The sequence below is a fragment of the Schistocerca piceifrons genome, chromosome 3 (genome assembly GCF_021461385.2).
Source record: "Schistocerca piceifrons isolate TAMUIC-IGC-003096 chromosome 3, iqSchPice1.1, whole genome shotgun sequence".
NCBI lineage: Eukaryota > Metazoa > Arthropoda > Insecta > Orthoptera > Acrididae > Schistocerca > Schistocerca piceifrons.
This window is the reverse complement of record NC_060140.1, coordinates 835,780,060-835,796,650: the sequence shown is the minus strand read 5'-3', so window position 1 is coordinate 835,796,650 and position 16,591 is coordinate 835,780,060. Positions and strand designations below refer to the sequence as shown.

Here is a 16,591-nt window from a genome sequence, read left to right as displayed (position 1 = left end):
TTTGGAGCTAACACCACACGATCCTACTGGCGCCATCTTTCCAGATGATGATAGGCATGTGGCCGTGGGACATCGTGAATTGGGAACAGCACTATAACAGGCAGAATTCGAAAATATTAACCCCTCTAAAAGTGCAGCTACATTATCAGACCCCCCAGAAAAAATGCAAATAAAGGTAATTCTTACTTCACACAGATAGCAGAAAACTTCATACAACAAAAACCCTAACTCTGAAATTGACTTTCGGCCTGGAATCAGGACGCATCAATTGCATAAACACCCAAATAATGTCTTAAACTCAAGAAAACGCCTCATATAAGTGCAACAGAAATCGAAAAGGGGTTTTTATCAACGTGGGAACAAATTAGCTTCGAAACAACAGCGAGGCAGAAATTGTAAACCACACAAGGAATCTCATCGGAACAGCCAGAAGATGAATGTCAATCAAAAAGTCTTATCTTCCTACATGACATTAGAGAGAAAGAAATGCTAAGCACAATTAAGGAACTCAAATCAAAACACTCCTTCGGTATAAGCAGTATCCCTAACTTCGTTATAAAGAATTGTGCTCTCTTCACACCAAGCGTCTATTTGGCACCTGAAACTGTCCACTGTCAGTGGGTGTGTTCCCACAAAATAGATAAAAACAACAGTACCTAACTATAGGGAAAAATTACTTTTATCTGGCTTTCCCAAAATAATGGATAAAAATCTACTATAAGAAATCAAAAAACTTTGTAGAAAAATAAAACCAGAAAAGTGCAAGTATGGCTTGTGCTCTGAGAGTTCCGAACAAACAGTTATGTATAATGATAACAGCAATAATTTAGTATGGCTCAATGGTCTGCGAAATGTCTTTCTATTAAGCGCTGCTTTGGCAACTAGCCTGTCCCTAAGCTGCACAACTTATCCAACCGCGAAAAGGGGGACTTACAGAATCTGAAACACGTATCGTTTCTGGCCACTCTTCATCATTGAGAGGTGAAAGCTAGGTTAAAGCAAAGACCGAAAATTTCACAGTCTGATCGAGATTCAATTCCGCAGTTCCCAGTTATGCACTTTACTGCTAGTCCACCAGGGCTGACATCTATATGGAAAGTTCATTTATAGGTTTTTAGGAGTGAGGTTGTATCAAAATGTGTGTGACAGTTGTATCTTTCAATTACATTCACTTAGACGCCTAAATTATTTCCACTCCTGAAAAATTTGTACTTTGCCAAAGCACAATTTCAATACATTACGATGTAATACTATAGGAAAGCTCAACTGCTTGCAAAAGTTGTTTCACAGCCCAAAAGAGAACTGTACAAGCTATGGAAAGTGGATCTCCCAGAGTCTAATGTAAGTACTTCCATTGCCTTGCTTATACATTTTTCAGGTAATTATTTACATTAGGACAATTTTTGATGAAAAGTACTAGCTTACAGTTACAAACCAGGGTATTAACTCACCTAACACCAAAAGAAACAAGGACATACATGTTCAGTATTCAAATAGCACTAAAATCAAATGGGCCATTCCAACAAGAAAAGCTGTACAACAAACTACCTTGTGACATCAAAATGATCAAAAAATGTTCAGCTGTTCATGACTACCTGCCTTAGAAGCATTTTTATGGTGCAGGTGAGTCTCTAACAGGTTAAAAACTGAAATGTGTGCATCATGATTGTAATAGTACTGGGTGGTTATTATAAAAGTGCAGCTACACAGGTCCAGTGTGGGCTGTAATCATCTTAATGACAGTGAAACTTCATAGATATTTTAATGCATTAATGTAGGACTGATTTGTTCCCATTTTGGCAATCAGGTGCAAATCTGGTGCTCTGAATGCAAGAAAGACATATAGAAATGTTTCCATATGTAAAGGATTAGGAATGGACATCAGCAGAAAAGTTCAAACATGTGAGAATGGCATAATGTTGATTTTATTATTAAGTGCCACTTAATATGTTCAATACGAGCAATGTTTCCATGCTTTGGAATTTGAATTATTACAAACTTCTTTGAACATCAAAAGCTATACATAGAGGTGGATGTAATTGTGTAGCTTCCCTCTCAGCTGCCGCAGTGCTAATGTAACATGGCCACAATGGTTATGTCACAAGGGCAGGTAAGTGAATCATCCAGACTGTAGTCCTGTTATTACTTCAAAGGCTGTTGCCTCTTTTCAGGGACCATATGTTAGTCTGTCCTATCCACAAATACCCCTCCAATGTGACTGCATCTCTGGTGGGCTTTCTGTATGGTTGTGGCAAAATAAATGGTTTGTAGGAGTTTTAATACACAGCTTGTATATACCATATCATTCAGCAGCAAAGCTGTAATTTAGTGCAATTACTAGTGCATCAAAACTTAATCTGAATAATTTTCAAAATCAGAAAATTTAATGCGACTATGGGAGAAAAGGATTAACTCCGAAGGTAATGTTTAAGTTATTACCTTTAATAGTCCCTTCTTGTAGCACGAAGTTGAAAAAACAAACTTTTGAACATGCTTAAATAAACAATTCTCCGAGTACTGAATGTCTGAATATCGCACTTTATGAACTAGTTACCACAGAGTTTTATCACCGCACTTCTATAGGGTTAAATGCAAAAAATGTAAGAAGTGAGTTCAGGCGCTGAGCAGTTGGTGGGTACAAATGAGATTTAAAAAGCAGCTAACCTTTCAAACAACGCTTCACAAACATTGGGCAGAATTGTTGTGTGTTACAAATGTATTTACAGTCAGCAACTGCAAACACTGCAGTATTCTTTGAAGATTTTTCTTGTCAACAGGGCCACTGGATTTTGTATCACAGTGTAATCACATAATTCATTGTCATCAGTGTGATTCCAGATCATCTTTAAGTATACTTAACCCCAACAAAACCTCTTGCGAGATTTCAGTTTCTCACACTAGTGATGGGAATTTGCTATTAGTTATTTTTTTCCATTGACCTCTTGGTTTAGTCCAAATTTTAGAGATGGCTGTGTTTCTTGCTTGTACCCTGCTGGCAGTTTTTTTCTCAGAAGTGCCATATGTGTGAATGGGAAGTTGTTTGAATTATTCTTTTACTTTGTCAGTAAGGTGCGCACATTTGGACATCATACCAGGGCCTTCATACACACATTGCAGTAACATTGTTACCTACTTCCAATTGATAGGCCAATGTATTTCGATTTATTCAAAAGTTACATCATTTGATCCTACAGCTTTGTAGCTCCTACTTTCAGTTTAAATAGTCACTTATAAGTTTTGCTTCTCACATCTTTGATGGAATGAATGTCTGGCCATTTTTTGCACATTTCCAGTTTAAGATACGTAACTAACTGAAAGATTCCCGGTTGCAATGTGGCCCTGAGTCCACATTAAACTGTAGACTCTTCTACAATTGTTTGGGAAACTAAGATCAAAGGTTAGAGGAAGGCTGGAGCATACCGCCTCCAATAGCAAGCCTAATAAGTACTGTGGTGCTCAAACACTCCTGGTAGAGGAGAACTTAATCTTACTAACTAAAAATAAGAAACAATGAAAAGAATCAATTTTTGACAAGGAGCCACTCAGTGAGTAAAAATAAGAAACATCAGGCAGAGTAAATAAATAGCTTTTCTTTATTTTTTAAGAAAGTTTTTTAAGTATAAATATTGACAGTTGTTAATACTTCAAAAATACAATTTTTGTACTAATAAAAAACCAACTCTAACCCAATTACATTAGCCACCGATTACAGCACCAAACTCTGAAACAATCTAAAAATTTATATAAAATTACAACAACATTATGTTTGCCATCATTTGTGCACTTATCTTCCAGATTCATGCTTCTCCATACACTGAATGTGAGAAACCATTACAAGGTATAAATGCAATTAACTTGTGAAAAAAGATACAAAATCTGAACCACTCAGATTTTAAAAATAACGATTTTACTTGTTTCTAAAGCTTTTCATAGAAAAGGTATTTGTCGGTCTATAATGATGATGGAATGAAACCATGAGAGCTAACTATAAAATTAAAAAATGAATATGAAGACTAGATGAAACAAAAGATATATGACTTACCTACTTCTCAAATAAGAGGGTACGCAGCAGCAAAACGCGTATATGCAAACAGTAAGCTGTTACCTTGACAGAACAACATAGTAGACAAGCATTAACTAGCAGTAGAAGGCAAGACATGCAACTGTTGGTAGGATGGAACAGCATAATTACTTTAAAGTCCAAAATTATTTTCTTACACCATGATTTGGTGTGATTATTCCTTTTCTTCCCAACATTTTTGTAGTACTATTCAACTAGCTTATATAACTATCATGTTAAGAAGAAACACTTTGAAAAGCTGAAATGTGTCATTGTTGCTGCATTTGTTCCTTTATGGCAGATGATAGTAATAATAAAAATACTAAAATTGTTCCATTCCTTCATCACAATAGAATCACATTTCATATGAAAGTAAACTGACAATAATGGTAACTACGGTTTCAGGGTATAAATACAATAAATATTAAACTAGTTTCTGCCTTAGTCTTCTTCAGGCTCACGATAACCATCACTGTACTGTACTTTTCCTGCCATTTCCATAACTGCACGAGCTTCTGTTTGTGTGTCTAGAACACTTCGCCCTTTGGACTCTTCCTCCACTTCTGGTTCTGGGCCTACTCCCCAGGCTTCTACGTGCTCTATTTGAAAGCATTTTTGAGCAGAGAGCATATGATAATTTCTGTAAGTTGTGCATGTTTCACTACAGTGACCACTTCCAAATTCAGCATCAAGCCAAAATCCAAAATAATTATGCTGTCCACCCATTCCCTGAAAAATTAAAAGTAATTTCATAGAAACAAAAAATTGGGATAAGTATTTCTAGTTAGCTAACAACAACTACATACAGAAATTTAATAAAAATTAGCATTTTGATGTCAAATTTTAAGTGTAACCTTTACAGAGAAAGAATACAACACTAAACTTAGAAGAGCACTGAAATTTTTTTTCACAGTTTGGAGTTTCTAATATATACCACATTGTACGTATTTTAAATTTGGAAAAGAGCTTTGCATATATACAAATCAGTTCCAAAGTAACAGTCTAGGGAGTGTCTCTAACAATGGATCTGACATTTGTTGATTCATTATTATAAGATACAGTGCACTGACAAGTAAGCATTGATTTCTATTGTGTGCATATTAATCATTCATGAAGTTTTTGTTACAACTTAACTGTGGATTATAACTTTATTTTGAATTAGATTGAATTTGATATGAATCTTATAGAGGACAAACAGATGTTTAAAAACTTTCAACATTCATACAACGTAGGGTTCTAATCATAATGTGCACACAACATTTGTTGAAAATCATTCAACAGTAGTACACTGAAAAGATGTGTAGCAAGTGAAGTTTGTTGTATGTTAAACAAATACATATAATCATGCTGGTCTATCCTTTAAGTGTGGCTTTGACACTAGTAACATTCACTAGAAACTATATATATATATTTTAAGTGGGTGGCAATAAATGGCAATAGAGCACACTAAGAATGAAATCTAGAGTAATGCAGATAGTTTGCACATAAATGTCTATTACGAAGAGTTGCATGACTAACATATTTCCAATGACAAACATCTCTTAGTGCACTGCAACTTGTTCAATATGGAGACTGGGCCAACTAGTAACACTATGATAAGATTGTAATGTATAATTCCCAAATGAGAAACTTTTCTGTGTAATAATATTCTTACTTTCAGCACTTTACATGTGTCTGATGCATACAGGGTGGAATGTGGTAAATTGCTGATTTGGGAATGAAATAAAAAAAAAAAAAAAAAAAAAAAAAAAAAAATGAACACTTAGAAACTCACATTTTTAATCAGACAGTAATGGAAGTTTCTAATTACAAGGTTTAAACAGTGTATCAGGCAAATGTCTACCTTCACAATCCACACATTGCCAGTCATCTTCTAAAATTCCCATGCACTCTTTCAAACATGTCTTCTGGTATTCTTGCAATGTCAGCCTCAATATTGTTCTTGAGGTCTTCCAGGGTGTTGGGATGGCTGCAATACACCTTTGACTTCAGGTAACCACGGAAAAAAAAAAAAAAAAAAAAATAAAATAAAATCTCATGGGGCCAAGTCTGGTGATTGAACGGACCAGTTGAGATTCCCATCTGAGAGGTAAGCCTTACAGGAAACGTTTGCCTCAAAAAATTCATGGTAATGCCCACTTTGTGTGCAGTGGCACCATCTTGTCGAAACCACGTATCCTGTAATTGCATTGCCCTAAAAGCCGGCAGGAAAAGCTCTTGAAGCATAGTGAAGTAACGATCCGAATTCACAGTTACAGAATGAGTATTTTCCTGGAAAAAGTAAGGCCCAATGATGCCTACTTGTGATATGGCACACCACACAGTGACACAGTCTGAGTGCAGGGGTCTCTGGTGAATTTGCTTGGGGTTCATGTTGCTTCAGTTCCGCATATTATGTTTGTTTACACATCCACTGAGGTGAAACTGTGACTCATCAGAAAACAACAGATTTGTGTCACAGGGTATGGTTGCAAGCATGTCTTCACAAGATGTTCTTTGTGTTACATAATGCCGTACTGACAATTGCTGGACCACACACATTTTATATGGGTGAAAATTGAGTTCATTATGAAGAATCCGGTGGAGAGAACATCTTGAAATGCCAAGATGAAGTGCCCAGATGACACATCCCCTGTTCTGAATGAATTTATCCAATTCTATTGCCGTCCAGGAACATGTCTGAGTGGAAGTATTGCAAATTGCTACCAAAAGCACACAGCACTGCAATAATCGAGCGGGAATTCGAGAAATACACTTCAACACAAAATGAACGCTCATCACGTGTCCACTGCATTATCACAACTGAACAACAACTGAATACACACCTCCCGTCGGTCACTAAAAACCATGCCCACTCTCTCTTTTATTCAACCAACATTGCTGCCACAACGTGAATTCTAAAAAAGCAATTTACTGTGCTCCACCCTGTATATTCTATTTTCATGTTTCTTGATAAGTTTTAGTTTTGTGAGGTGCAACAAGTAAATAACATACATGATCATTGAGGTTACTAATTTAACAATAAAAAGATTCTACATTATCCTCTGGAATTATATACTTTCATTGGAATGCAACAATGAATGACAGATTCTCTAGTTATTAACTAAAGGCAACCACACGTGTAACTGCATGCTTGACAAGCATGCATTGAAATGTGTGTTCACACAAGCTTGCACAAATCCCTTGCAACTCCATGTGTCTCAAGTGAGCTTGTATGAGCATCAGTTTGTTTTCCAGAAATCTCAATGCACTGACTGACATTTTTTGCTTGTTTAAGAAAACAAACCAAAAGAGGAAATGTGAGTGGACTAAAAAGTGGTTAAAGAAAAAAATGATATTGTCAAGTGAACTTACTCAGTTAACTGAAGATATATTCTTATGGCTGACATAATTATCTCGGGATGAATGAAGAAACGTATTTCAATCTTCAGTCACTCATTACACTTTTGATTAAAAACCAGACTAATACCACATGAAAGACTTAACAGCAACATTGTGATTTCTCATGACCGGAAGGAGTCAGGACCACCTCAAACGCACACCCATAATTTCATCACAAGCACTGTGTGTCACAGTGCCTCAGACCTACCATGCTATCTATGAGGCATTCAAAAGTAATTTCTTAAACATAAGTGAAACACTTTTTTCAGATCAACTCTTACTTGTAAGTAAATAACAGACAAAATGATGATTAACATGCAGATTAAATATAACTATAATTGTCATGAAAAATGCAAGCGAGTTGTCAAAACCCAGATGTTCAACAGTTTGGCAGTAGGCACTATACAGCATACCAAATGCTGCACTAACATCACATATAGTGTGTGTTGGTTTTCTGCCATGCATGAAGCATCATTTATTATTTTTTCTGCAAAAAGTCAGTTTACGGTCAGAAATGTTTCATTTTGGCAGCCAAATTTGCCACAAACTTCATGTTTGTCTTTGAGTATTCACTAATCAAACATACTTCTGAGCCTGTGGCCGAACCATTCTTTTTCGATAGGTTGTCTCTCTTTCAACCTCACCAGCATTACTTCAGGAGGGACTTTTATATTGGTACTTGGTACACAGGCAATGTCATGTCTCTGATAGCAAATTAATTTGAAGGCCCAGCTTCAACTCTCCCACAGACTGTGCAACACCTACTGGTACTTCAGCAACTTCATTCTGCAAATAAGATGTAGCTTTCTTGAATTTTAAAAATGTAAACAAACATGTAATGCAAAAACACTTTTCATAAATCAGTCTAAAACAATGATGCAGTGTTTTAAATTAGAGTTAAAATTATAATATAAATATTACAATAAATACAGACAATTAAGAAAGTGTGCAGCACTATATATTTAGCAACTATTATAGATTACTATCTGACGTGGGCGGAGCACACGGATGTCGCTGTGTAAAAATCTAAACACACGGATTTTCCTCATATGAAAAAAAGCAATAGTTTTGGATGATACAGTACTCAGAACAATGTGCTATGGGCTCATGTTCCCACATACATGTAACAAAAGTAACTATGTTCCATACTTTTCATTACATTCATTATAATGTTCAAATGTAATTTTAGGTAACATTTTTAACAGTAGGATTATTCATTTTTCAGGTTCCTAAAACAGAGCACGACTAGTCCAGTATAGTAAATGATTTTGAAAAGAGGTGCTACAGCTGATGCCAATTATGTATTTATTCTATCTGATTTCAGCACAAATGGCAGAATATCCAATGAAGTAGCGAACACTTCACATATATTTTTATTTGTTTGCGTGTGTGTGTGTGTGTGTGGGGGGGGGGGGGGGGAGAGGGGAGGGGGATGCATTTTATTTGAGGGCTGATATGCTGAAATCGTTCCAATAGAGTGACTAACTGCTTGGAGGGGGGGGGGGGGGGGGGGGGAGGGATCTGCAACTACTGATTATGCAGAGCTCAACACATTGAGAACTTTTTTTGGGATCTTGACAGCACTTTTAAGATTTTTCAAACTGTTATAAATTTGGAAATCAACCTTATTGATAAGGTTGTTAAAGCAACAGTTGCTTTCATAGTTATGTAATGTCCACCATGAGTGAAACCTATGATCCAAGTAATTCTCTCGATTGTGAGGACGCGCAAAATGGCATATTCCTTGATGGAATAACATCAGAGCCTTCCAATACACTGCCACTACAAAGGTCAACTGCTGGAAATATTCCACTTGATTCTAAACATGTGCAAAACAAGTTCATAAGTACCTTGTAAATGGAGGACAAGTTCCTTGTCAACAAAATGAAAAACAAGTAAAAAACTATATGTATTGAAATAAAGACACATATATAACTCCTACTGTAACTAAATATTAATGACAACCCAGCTCACTTACCTCTGTTCCTTCTAAATTAGTTGTAGAGAATCTGGTAGTCTTCCGCTCACTGGAAAACTGAAACAAATCTAAATATCATAAAACAGGTTATAGATTTTGTCAGCCCCTGACTGACTGTTTTACAATTTCTTCTTCTCTCTTCCATAATCTCTTAAAGAATTTGTTGTTTTATCACAGTTTCTCTTGGTTGCTGCAGGACATAATTCTTCATATTTGCAAGACATATCTCATAAGCAGTATCACTCACTGCTTTATCATGGTGTTCTTTACCTTTTACATTGCATAAGCATGCTTATAGGTTACAAATTTCTCCAACAATTCACAATTTATATTTCTGAGATCAGACATGGAATCGGAAACATGGTAAGATATTCACTTAACACATGCTACCACATAACTGGGATTTGATCAAGCACTAGACTGCTTGAATAATCCTGATGCTTGCGCAGACTGATCCTACACGTGCTCAACATGCTTGCACAAGCACACTTGTGCATGTGTGCTTGTCAAGCATACAATTACATGTGTGGCCACCTTAAATGGGGAGGTAATAATTTCAGAGCGTCTGATGATTATTGCAAACAGCTCTGTAACGTACAGTATCACATTTAAAGTTATAAAATATATCAAATTAATATGGGATACACTGTATAATTTGTGCTTATTTGACAATTTACTTCTTCAGCCGGTCAATAAGTTTTCCACTATGAAGCTAAACTAAGACTGATAAAAACGGAGTGGACAATTTCACTCATGTTTTAGGTACTTTCTCCAAGACATATTTTCCTCTTTTTGAAAGTATGCACTGAAAAACTTGCAAATTTACTCTCCTTTAAGGATAATGTCGTTTATAAAACTACAAACAAAGGAAAGTCCAGGCTGGAGTACTAACAATATTATAAAAAGGATAGATTGCTACTCACTGTAAAAGGCTGCTTCACAACCACATGCCATTTGTATCCTTCCCTCCACCACCGGCTTTTCTGAATGGAATCATCCTTACAACACATTCTCTGCTCCCAGCCTCAACCTACAGTAACTTACTATCCCCCTCCCCCTCTGTCCAATAACCTCCTCCTAGTTCACATACTCTCACCCTCACTGTGCACTGCTCTCTGCTAATGCACCCACCAATCTTTTGCTATCTCTGCTCCTCTATCAGCCTACCCCCCCCCCCCCTCCTCCTCCTCCTCCTCCCTTCCTCCCTCCCAGCCTCCTGACGCTGCACCTGGCATCCCTGTCCCGCCACCTCTAGTCCTTGCATGCTCCACCACAAAGTGCTGATTCTGCTCCCGGGTTATATCATTCTAGTTTAATGCACTTTGGTTGCATTCTGGCTGGAGCGGCTACGGGCAGCGGTCGTTTGTATGAGGTGTGAATATGTATGCATTATTCTTTTTTGAAGAAGGCTTTGGCATAAATCTTATATGTAACAGTCTTTTTATCAGCTTGACTGCAACTCAGTGTGTTATCTTCAGGATGAGAAGCAATCTGTCCTTTTCATAATATTGTTGATTTATCTAACTACTACTACAAGTGCAAATAGGATACTTACTAGACCATTTGGCAAAGTCTGTTGCTGGACATTAAGGTACTGATAATGATCATTGTAGCCCGTAGGCTCAAACCTCTCCATCACTGGCAATATACTGAACAAGAAACTGCTATCGTCACCTGAAATTCGTGTGAGACAATAAACAACTACTGCTTAATGGAAAAGTTTTTAAATCATCATTTGGTAGCACTGTTTATAACAATAGAAAAAGAAAAGTGAAGAAATACTTTACCAACATAATTTGGGCTTAGGGTCCAACTGCTGGGTGCAAAACCTCCGAAAACATGCCCATCTCTATCTCTGACAATGACAATTGTAGGTCCCTTGTTCATTATGCAGGCCTCAATAAGTTTTGAGAAACTTTCACCATGCGCAACAGTCGAGAACAGTAGCCTCCACTCACTCTGAAGCTTGGAAGGAAGTCCAGCATTCAAGAAGACAATGCTTGGCCACGACAGTACTGATGGGGACTTATCACTTATGATCCTGTTCCAAAATGGAATTGTGTTGTACCTTTCCATTGTATCTTCGTCTAGAATATTGTATATCTTATTAAAAACTACTTTCTGCAGAATAGTGAACAACAAATTCCATGATGTCACCCAAGTAGTCAAATCTGAAAGAGAGACCTCACTGCACACAGGCAAATCTTTACACAGATGTTTCACTAGTGCCTGGAGCTGATCTGACTGTATAATTATGTTCTGGCCCACTTTCCAAGATTCGAAGTTTCTTGTTTTCTTGCTTCTGTATGTTTCCATATATGATGTAAAAATGTGTTCCACATACTAAAAAGAAAGAAAGTAATAGAATTAGGTCAATTGATGGCCTTTGTAAATTTATTAATATATTGATTAGTAACAGTCTATTGTGAATTTGTGTAGAAGTGATAACTAAAAGAAGTTGCATCAATGACTGAAACTAATTCAACAGTGGGATGTTTACTGATGTTGGCCAACCTGCCATTAAAACTAATGGACTGTGACAAGTTTGGATCTTTCTCCCCTTGCAATGTAACACCACCAATTGTACTAGCCATGGACAACTCACAGTCTGACTCAGTTAAGAGAGGGAAAACACAGTGTGATGCCTTTAACACACCTAGAATTTCCGCGAGTGCCAAACACACTGTGCAGATATTGAGTATCAAACAGCAATTGTGCCACAAGCTGTTATTTACTTAAATGACAATTGCACATCAGGAACATGTCAATGCACAGATAGACAATAGGAACTACATAGTTGGTTGTGTTTTTAGCACCAACACAGTTGCTGAGAAAGTTTAGAAAATGCCCTTTCAGAATTAGTGTGAAACATACTGTGGCTTATAGCCCATTTTAGACATGAAACCTGTATCTAAACATGCCACTTTAAAATTTTCTGAACATCATACCCCCCAAGTTATTCTATTTCATATTGTCATAATGAAACATGGATATTATGGAACAATCAATTTTTAAAAGAATTTTGTAGAAATATACTAAGATTTAAATCTTGTCTACTAACTTGTACAGCATCTATGGGGGGACAATGCCTTGCCAAAGTAATAACCATGAGAGCAGATAAGATTGCAGGCCAGGACAGACCTGAGTGGATGAACCACATGAAGTGTGTCCCACAATGCTCCATCTCTCCCGCATCCATTCCCGTATTTATTCCCAAATTCCCCAGGTACTCAACTCATGGTGTGATATGATCTATACTGAGGGGTGCATGGCACATGGGAAGATGTATCGCAAATGGAGCCTCAGGTATATCAGGCAAACTCCCAGTGTAATTAGCCTTGCACTGCGTCAGGGCTCCATGGTTGTCAATCTAATAATTCCCCAATTCTCATGGGACCAAAATGGAAAACACGGAATAAAATAAAACAAAAGCTTAGGGACTTGAGACCTCAAACATTCAAGCCTTGGGGTTTAAACTGATGTAAGCTGTTTTGGCAACTGGATCAGGCGACAGACCAGTTCATGAAGTGGAAATCATCAGTGAGAAGTTGGACCAAATTAAGTTCAAATAACAGATATCAACTGTAAGACCTCCAAAAACAGACTCTTAGTGTGAATGGTACAAACAGACTACTCCTATCTTCTAGACAGGAAACAAGAGAATGTGAGAGGAGTCTCTGTACATTATCTTCCTGGAACTGGAATTTCATGATTCAGAGCAAACAAATAACTACTAAGACCTAGCGGCCAACATACATCCACATCCGACGCATAATTATGCCAATCTTGGTGGTTTTCTTACTTCTTTTAGCATTCAAATGTTCACCACTTGCAAGCTAGCTGCTGACTACATCATGCCGAACCACATTTTACTTTCCACATACCGCAGTTTGTTCCAGAGAGACTCCCCTCTTTACATCTGTATAAACCTATGTACTCTATCCATGAAACAGTCTTATTCAGGGTGTTACAAAAAGGTACGGCCAAACTTTCAGGAAACATTCCTCACACACAAATAAAGAAAAGATGTTATGTGGACATGTGTCTGGAAACGCTTAATTTCCATGTTAGAGCTCATTTTAGTTTCGTCAGTATGTTCTTCCACATACACTCAATGGAGTACGTTATCATGATTTCATACGGGATACTCTACCTGTGCTGCTAGAACATGTGCCTTTACAAGTACAACACAACATTTGGTTCATGCACGATGGAGCTCCTGCACATTTCACTCGAAGTGTTCGTACGCTTCTCAACAACAGATTCGGTGACTGATGGATTGGTAGAGGCGGACCAATTCCATGGCCTCCACGCTCTCCTGACCTCAACCCTCTTGACTTTCATTTATGGGGGCATTTGAAAGCTCTTGTCTACGCAACCCCGGTCAAATGTAGAGACTCTTCGTGCTCGTATTGTGGACGGCTGTGATACAATACTCCATTCTCCAGGCTGCATCAGCGCATCAGGGATTTCATGCGACAGAGGGTCGATGCATGTAATCCTCGCTAACGGAGGATATTTTGGACATTTCCTGTAACAAAGTGTTTGAAGTCACGCTGGAACGTTCTGCTGCTGTGTGTTTCCATTCCATGATTAATGTGATTTGAAGAGAAGTAATAAAATTAGCTCTAACATGGAAAGTAAGCATTTCCGGACACATGTCCACATAACATATTTTCTTTCTTTGTGTGTGACGAATGTTTCCTGAAAGTTTGGCCGTACCTTTTTTGTAACACCCTGTATACAGACTAACATAGTCACATTATAAAAGACAAAATTTTGAAAATTACATTCACAAATTAACTCTTGTTAAATAGTTTTACAGAAAACAAGAACAATTATGCACATGTGATGAAACAAAGAACATGGTAATGTACATCCTGCATCATACAAAAAAGAACATAGAAGTTACATGAAGTAAATACCATCGATATCTAACAAGTTTTACAGGCATGGCATTAAAAATACCATATGTAGATGGAATTAGACCATGCTGAGTAAATAAAAAGGTAGAAGCACCATGCTGAAAGATAAAATGGTGATCAACACAGCAGAGAGTGTGTGCAAGAAGAGGTTCTGTCCCCACTGCTGTAGAACCCAATGGTGAATGAACTCCTCGAAGAGTTAAATACTAGAGATTACTTTTGCCAAGGACACATAGATGATTTTGTAATTCTAATACTTTGAAAATTTGCTAGTACCATTAGAACACTGACATAAGTGGACATTGAGCAAAACTGGCGCAGGAAACAGAATTTTAAGAGTCAGTCCCAAGGAAACTACTGTAATATCATTTACAAGGAAGCATATCTGGGACAGATACTGGACTCTCAAACTCTTCAACAGAACTCTACCAGTAGAGGGGGCAGTAAGTATTTAGGGACAATTCTGGATGCAAAACTACACACACAAAGAGTATATGTTGCAAGGCAAAAGGAGATCTTGTGTGCACTAGAAGCGCCTGTGGGAAAGACTGGAGTCAAAGCCCCAGGAGCGTGTACTAGATACATACCACTGCAATAAGACCTAAGATAAGTTGCGGGTCCACAGCACAGGGGGAATGAAGTACAAAGATGGTGGCTACTAAGGAGCTTGGCACAGTGCAGAGATTGGCCAGCTTAGCTGCAGCAGGCATAATTAGCAGCACAATCCACTGCTGGGACAGAGACCATGCTGAATGTGCCCATTGTTTTTGTTTTTATGTTTTTTTTTGTTATGGTTTTAGGGCGCAAAACTGCTATGGTCATTAGCGCCCGGTCTGTGACTTAGGAAAGGTTAAAAAAACGAAACTGGAAACCAGCAGAAATGGGAATTGAAACTCAAAAAATTGGAGAAACTAAAATAGAAGGAAAGCTTAAAAAACCACTATAGAAGGGGGTTGGTTGTCCCCAAAAGGAGCTTCAAATGACTGACGTCATCTCACTGGCACTATAAACTCGAGAACGCGATCGGCTGAGCGCGTGTCCATCTGCTAAAATGGAAGATATATCAGGCGACACCTGTAGATGGACGTGTAAACGGAGTAAAATAGGGGCACTCAAGTAAAAGGTGTCTTACCGTTCACAGCTGAGAGCAGTGGGGACAGAGTGGGGGAGGATCACCACTTAAAAGATGTCGATGGCTAAAAAGACAGTGCCCTATCCGGAGTCTAGTTAAAATTACCTCCTCCCGACAACGCATTTGGGAGGAAGAGGTCCAAGCACAGGGAAGAGCTTTCACATCCCACAATTTATTATTGGGAAGTGTCGACCAATGTGCGTGCCATGAAAGAGTAACACGACACATAAAACACTCCGTAGATCGGCGAAGGGAATCATGCGAATAGCTGGCTGAACAAGAGACCTGCCAGCCTTGGCCACTATATCGGCCACCTCATTTCCACAGATACCAACGTGTCCTGGGATCCAGAGGAACGCCACAGAGACGCCCCCCCCCCCCCCCCCAAGTGGAGCAAGTGGAGGCAGTCCTGAATCCAGTGGTGGACATGGTACAGAGCTTGAAGACTGAGGAGAGAGCTGAGAGAATCTGAACAGATAACATACTGTATCCGTTGATGGCGACGGATGTATTGGACAGCCTGGAAAACAGCGTAAAGCTCTGCAGTATAAACCAAACACTGGTCGGGAAGCCGAAATCGATTTGGGGTGTCGCCAACAATATAGGCACTCCCTACACCTAACGATGTTTCGAGCCATCAGTGTAAATAAATGTGGCTTCTTCATTTGTGCACATAGAGCAGGAAATGCCAGACGATAAACAAGTGAAGGAGTACCATCCTTGGGAAATTGACGAAGGTCACGGAGCAGGCAGGTCCTGGGACGGAGCCAAGGCGGTGCTGTACCCAAGTTGCCAAGAAGGTTTTAGGAAAGCGGAAGGAAAGAGAATGGAGCTGTTGATGGAAGCGGACTCCCGGTGGTAGTAGGGAGGAAGGGCAGCCTGCATACGCCTAAATCCAAGGAGGCATCGAAAAAAATGTCATGGGCTGGATTAGCAGGCATGGAAGACAGGTGGCTAGCATAACGACTCAGAAGGACAGCTCGCCAATTGGACAGCGGAGGTTCAGCAGTCTCAGCATAAAGGCTTTCCACAAGGCTGGAGTAAAAAGCTCCAGACACTAAATGTAATCCACGGTGGTGGATAGAGTCGAGATGCCGAAGAATAGACGGCCGAGC

General features: G+C 38.5%; 1 protein-coding gene across 1 annotated transcript; it reads right to left on the bottom strand.

Moving 5' to 3' along the window:
• Window positions 1-4,650: 4,650 nt before the first annotated feature.
• LOC124788059 (MTOR-associated protein MEAK7-like) lies at window positions 4,651-11,307 on the bottom strand. The gene is made up of 5 exons (XM_047255138.1): window positions 11,207-11,307; window positions 10,975-11,093; window positions 9,420-9,476; window positions 8,028-8,227; window positions 4,651-4,789 (listed from the first exon to the last, which is right to left on the bottom strand). Exons 1-4 carry the CDS (start codon window positions 11,304-11,306, stop codon window positions 8,138-8,140), a joined length of 366 nt encoding a protein of 121 aa, XP_047111094.1. The 5' UTR covers window position 11,307; the 3' UTR covers window positions 4,651-4,789; window positions 8,028-8,137.
• Between the last annotated feature and the right edge of the window lie 5,284 nt (window positions 11,308-16,591).